At 42.2% G+C, this 6,325-nt stretch overlaps 1 protein-coding gene across 1 annotated transcript; it reads right to left on the bottom strand.

The window, feature by feature from the left end:
* Positions 1-271: 271 nt before the first annotated feature.
* LOC105450531 (uncharacterized protein K02A2.6-like) lies at positions 272-5,517 on the bottom strand. Its single transcript, XM_011690428.1, has 4 exons — positions 5,372-5,517; positions 1,298-4,316; positions 569-959; positions 272-504 (listed from the first exon to the last, which is right to left on the bottom strand). The coding sequence occupies exons 1-4, from the start codon at positions 5,515-5,517 to the stop codon at positions 272-274; spliced, it is 3,789 nt and encodes a 1,262-aa protein (XP_011688730.1).
* Between the last annotated feature and the right edge of the window lie 808 nt (positions 5,518-6,325).

Raw genomic sequence — 6,325 nt, 5'->3', positions numbered from 1 at the left:
TTTTCCTTCTACATAAAGAAAACTTTTGCATGGTAGTGTAGGAATTATACTCGTGGGTGATACTTATTGTTAGAATATATATTTACTTAAGAAAAGAAAAGATACAATTAGTGAACTGGCACGTCCTTAGCTCACAGAACAACGAACGACTCTCCCTACATCCGTCATACAGCGCTCTCTGCTCACACACGCACACACACTCTCGGTCGGCGCCCGGTGCGCCGCCGACTGCGACGGCGCGCATTTTGGATCTCGGTACGCGCTCGCACTCCTACATTCGGCCATTCTGACCGCTGCACGGCTCGGGCAGTAATTTGTGTATTGCCCATGGTTTAAGATACTCGGCGCACGTTGAAGTAGTCAAAGGTCCCTCGTGGGTCCCGACGCGTTCCACATCATACGTATCATTTGGCTTAACATTAGTTATTTTATAAGGACCGAGGAATTTAGGCCGTAACTTTAACCCTGGACTCTGCTGGGTACGCTTGATTGCCACCAAATCACCTAAACCGTATTTATTCGGATTTTTTCGACGCAGGTTATACACTCGACGATTTTCGTTTTGTACTTCTAAAATCTGATTTTTCGCGATATGACGCAATTCGTTTTCGCTCATTCTGAAATTGATCGCGTAACTCTTCTTCCAACAACTCTTTAAGACGAAAATCAGCTTTACTTCGTAGCTTAGTACCGAAGAGTAGTTCGAAAGGCGTTGTCCCAATACTGCGGTGAGAAGATGAGTTAATTATCTGCTGTAATCTACCGATGTGTTTATACCACTTGTCTGGTTCGTCTACTGATAATTTACTCAAAACCGATACAATGGTACGATTTAACCTTTCAACTTGACCGTTGGCTCTGGGTAGCCCAGCGGTCACAGTCGAGTGTCTTATCCCTTCGGCCTCGCAATACTCTCTAAATTCGTTAGAAGTGAATGCAGATCCTTTGTCGCTTATAATCTGCGCGGGATTGCCAAAATAAATCTTTTGTATTTCTAACTTATTAATTACTTCTTTGGCGGTGGTTGACTTTGTAGGATATAACCAAACAAACTTACTAAAACTATCAATAATTGCTAAAATATGAGCATAGTTCTTATTAGTTGAGGGCAACGGACCCAGATGATCCATATGATATGTGTGGAAGGGGGCGTCCCCTTTTACAATAGGATGAAGAAAGCCTTCTTGCTTTCCACTCTTTCTGTTTGTCAATATGCACGGGATACAATTTGCAATACATCGTTCAACCTTTGACCTCAAATTTGGTATAAAATATTCCTGCTTAATTTGTTCTTCACCTTAATCGCATAATGACCCTTCTGATGAACCGTCTTTATAATTTCATCTTGCATCGATTCGGGCACTATTATAAGATCCAATCCGTTTTGAGATTTATACAACAAGCCTGACTTTAAAAAGTAATCTTCATATGACTGACTTTCTAGTATTTTGAATATAGGTGTGATGCCCCTATCCTGGTGTTGTGCTTTTTTAATTTTTAACGTAATTTCGTCGGTTGTTACCATCATAACCGGATATCGGCTGAGGGCGTCAACGTGTCTCATCCTAGTGCCCGCTCGGTGCTCGATCGTATATTTAAAATCTTCGAGCATTAATGCCCATCTTGCTATTCTTAGTGACAATTCTTTTTTATCCATTGTTCTCTGAAACGCGGCGCAATCAGTTACTATCTTAAAATCGATACCTAATAAATAGACTCTGAATTTTTTTAATGCAGTAACGATCGCAAGTGCTTCTAACTCATAGCTCGGATAGTTACGTTCTGCATTACTCGTTTTACGGCTGAAATAGTGAATCGGATGGAGTTTTTGATCCTCAGGTGATCGTTGCAACAAAACGGCTCCGTAGCCATGTTGACTCGCATCCGTATGCAATTCGGTTGCAAAGGTCGGATGATAAATTCTTAGAACAGGTTTCTTCGCAAGAGCGTCTTTTAATAAACAAAATGCATTTCGCTCTTTCTCGGTAAATCTAAACTTTTCGTTCTTACGCAATAGATCACTTAACGGCTTTGCAATGTTAGCATAATTGGCAATAAACTTACGAAAGTAGCCAGTAAGTCCTAAGAAGCTCTGAATATCTTTCAGCGACCTTGGTTCCGGAAATGAAGCGACTGCTTGCGTCTTATCGGGGGATGGGTGCAATGCACCGTCTTCAATAACGTATCCTAAGAAGGTAACTCGCTTTACCAAAAATTGGCATTTCTTTACGTTAATCTCAAGCCCATATTCGCTTGCCGTTTGTAAAACTCTCTTCAATCGTTTAATATTTTCCTCAACATCTGACGAAGCAATAATTAAATCATCTAAATACGGAATAACAACTCCTTTTTTTATTTCCTCTGAGAATACACAATTTATGAATCTTTGAAAAACAGATGGTGAGTTGCATAACCCGAAAGGAACTTTTGAAAATTGATATTGCCCGCAGTGAGTTACAAACGCAGTGTACTTGCGAGAATCTTCTGCTACATTTACGTGAAAAAAACCGTTTCGTAAATCCAGAGTAGTGAATACTTTTGCCTCTTGTAATTTATCTAATTGATCTTCTATTAAAGGTAGAGGATATCTGTCCTTTACCATTACTCGATTCAATTTACGATAATCAATGCAAACACGTGACGAGCCATCTTTTTTCTTTACGACTACTACTGGGCTAGCGTATTCGGAGGAACAAGGCTTTACTATACCGTCTTTCAACCAATCATGTACTTGTTTTTCAACGATATCGCGTTCTACTGTAGGTAATCTCCGCGGTCGCTGATAGATCGGCTTCTCCGACTTTACAACAATATTCATCTCAACACTCGTCGTCTTACTTCTACTAGGAGTATAACTCATCATTAAACGCTTGATTTCATTTTTTGCCTCTTCACTTACTTGCTCGCCTATATCCAAAGAAGGTTCATCGAATACATTTATGTCGGTTAGAAAGACAGATTGCTTTTCTTTTGTCACTGTCACCTCGCCCTGAGCGATAGTGACGTTAGCTTGTGACAATACGTCGCGTCCGATAATCATATCCAGCGTCATAGCGGAATTTGGAACTACATATACCTGCACCAGAAATTCCTCGTTATCTATATTAATCGTAGTCTGAAAATAACCCAATGGATTAACTTCGGCTTGTCCAAACCCAACTAATGACAGCTGAGCACTGTTTAAAGTAGGTGCTTTTAACTCGCGATAAATTCTTTCGCAAATGAACGTTACACGACTACCAGTGTCCAAGCAAGCTCGAATCTCTAAATCACCAATTAATATTTTCTTACACATATCGTCATTCGATGAAATAGAAATACTATTTACCGCGGCACTTTTATCATTGTTCTTACCATTGTTCGTTTGCTTACCTCTCGTATTCGTATTGCATTCAAAAGACCGATGTCCAAACTGGTTACATTTAAAACATTTTGGCCCTAACGCTTTTGACTTACAGTCTTTAGACGCGTGTCCGGCGTCACCACAATTATAACATCGTGCAGTCTTGATCTGAACCTCTGACTTCTTCGACGACTCCTGCGCCTGGAAAGGTTTTCTTGTGGCCATCGCTTTCCCTCGGATGTTCTTAAAAGTCTGCCCCTGACTCGCCTCCCATATTTCCTCGTAAGCCTGTAAGCGTTCCTTGAAATCACGCAGCTTTTTGGTCCCATAGAGAATTGCTTTATTTCGCTCGTCATCTTGAATGCCATGGATGATGTGACGTATTAATGCCTCGTCCTCGATCGTTCCTCTCGCTGCCAGCTCCTTCATTACCAAGTAGTATTCTTGCAATTTTTCGTCCTTCTTCATTTTTCTCTCAGCCAACATTTGATGCAACAGAGCACTATCGATTTTAGTGAAAAATTCGTCTTTTAGCATGGCCTTCAGAGTTTTCCAATTTTTCACTACACCTTCGCTTTGAACATAAAGTTTCGCAAGTCCCGTCAGAGATCGTTTGGCGAATATCAGCTGCTGTATTTCGTTCCACCCGAAAAGTGCTGCCGTGTCTTCGAAGTCTGTTATCCATCGCTCGACAGGGTAAACATCGCTGCCATCGAAGTTTCTAATGGAACCCTCAACGTCTCGAAATATTAGTGAAAAATCGTGGCGTCTCATTGTTGTACCCTCTTGTCGTCTCACAGGTAACTCGTTGCGTCCTGCTTGCGGTGCGGCGTTCCTTACATGCGGCGTATCTACATTACCGGCATTGCTCGTACTGGCCTCGGCTGCATCGCCGCCCCTTATTGTCACATTCACTTCCTCGTCGGAACTGTCGTCATCGCTGTCAGCGTCATCATCATTTTGACCAAGCGCACTAAAATCCATCAAACCATTGCAAATCCGTTCGGCTTTCTTTTGACCCTCCGTAATCCAAACAAAGAATGTTACAAATGGCAATCAGATCACGTTCCGTGAAAGTTTTCTGAATAAATGTGACTTTATTTCGATGTTCGTTCCCTCCGTCTTGAAACGTGAATCCGTTGAAGTTTCTCAGTCGGCTACGATTTTTCCGATCGCCTGTTTCACCAAACACCAATTCATGAAATGGTTGAATAATCTTCTTGGGTGCCGTCGTGATGTTTTTCAAAATTCTAGCGTTTCCTCCTAAGCCTTCCATTGTGTTCGGAACTATTTCTTCTTCAACGTAACCTTACTTTACACACCGCACTCCTTCGTCTTGTGTGTCGTAACTTGCACGCATGCGTCGTCCTGCGCCTTTCGCGGATTCACTATGGCGTCTTGTCTCGTTCTTCCGAAATGTTCTAGAATCTTCCTCTCGTCTTTCGTCACCTTATGCGAATTCAATATGGCGCTTCGTCCTTCCGGAATGTTCTAGATTCTTCCTCTTGTCTTTCGTCTTCTTACACCTTTCGTCTTTCCACGTCTTTTCTTTATTCTCCCGTTATCCTCTCGTCTTTCTTCGTCTTTCGTCTTTTCCCGTCTTTCGCCTCACCTCTGCACCGTTTTACTTTCCGCGACCTGAATCAACGTCTTCGATTACAGATAGCTTCGTCTTGCGTTGTACAATGACTTAGTATCACCGGGCAAAACAATTCCTAATTCTTCAGAACCTTTATGACTCACTTATCTGGTAATATCCCGGACGAGCCCCCAAATTTGTAGGAATTATACTCGTGGGTGATACTTATTGTTAGAATATATATTCACTTAAGAAAAGAAAAGATACAATTAGTGAACTGGCACGTCCTTAGCTCACAGGACAACGAACGACTCTCCCTACATCCGTCATACAGCGCTCTCTGCTCACACACGCACACACACTCTCGGTCGGCGCCCGGTGCGCCGCCGACTGCGACGGCGCGCATTTTGGATCTCGGTACGCTCTCGCACTCCTACAGTAGTGTGTACAGATCTTGCTGTTGTATAGGTATTCGAATTTCGTCGTTGTATTCAAATGTAGTGTTAGCGTATGGATTGTAAGTATGAGTTTCGATCTTGACAATACGATCGTCGAAGATCGGTTCATCACCGATGTTCAGGATATCTCGGGTCATATTCGTTTCTCACGGCGAGACCCAACGATCGAAGAAATGCTACATTCGCAGCGGTTAATCTACGTGTACCTTTCAACTTTCCTCCTATCTTCTTTTTTCTCCTTCTTTTTGCACTCGTTGTATGTTGTGTCTTTGTCGTGTAAGATTCGTTTAGTACGAGCATCTTTCATGCGAGTGCATAATTATCGTTTGCGACGTATGTGAAGTCGAACTGTTATTTCTTCCCCGCGAAAATCGATTAATCGTCCGTTTTGATCCACAATGCGTAGCGTGATATCGGTGACGCTTCGCGCGATCACTGGAAGATAAATGATCTGCGATGGCGCTTCCGACAATTTATACCCCGGCGGAACGTTTGCTGCAAATTCGTGTATCGCATGTATCGGCTTGTCGTTGTTGTATGCGCCTGCGGTAATGTTACATTCGATACGAATCATGTTTACGCTCATAATATTCACGGGTTCGTCTGATGCGTGCCATTTATTTGGTTCCAATACGCGAGATTTCGAAAAGCCTAATAATGCGCCAATATTGTTTGGTTTAGTAAAGTTTATTCTATATGCACACCACAATTCGCTTCTCATGGTATTTTCATTTGCACGAAGCATTATTAAACGCTCATTCTCCTTATCCTCTTCATCCTCCTCGTCAATGTATATGTAGTCGTCCTCATTCTTATCGTTATCGTTGTTTTTCTTGTTGGTATCCTTGTCAATTGTTTTTTTTGTCTTTTCGTCGGTTGCTCGTCGTTGTCTACGACGAATGGCGGCTCTTAAATATCTAGCAACAGCCGATAATTCATAGGAAC

This window comes from Wasmannia auropunctata, unplaced genomic scaffold (assembly GCF_000956235.1).
Source record: "Wasmannia auropunctata unplaced genomic scaffold, wasmannia.A_1.0 LD336111.1, whole genome shotgun sequence".
Lineage (NCBI taxonomy): Eukaryota > Metazoa > Arthropoda > Insecta > Hymenoptera > Formicidae > Wasmannia > Wasmannia auropunctata.
This window is presented reverse-complemented; position numbering and strand designations above follow the sequence as displayed.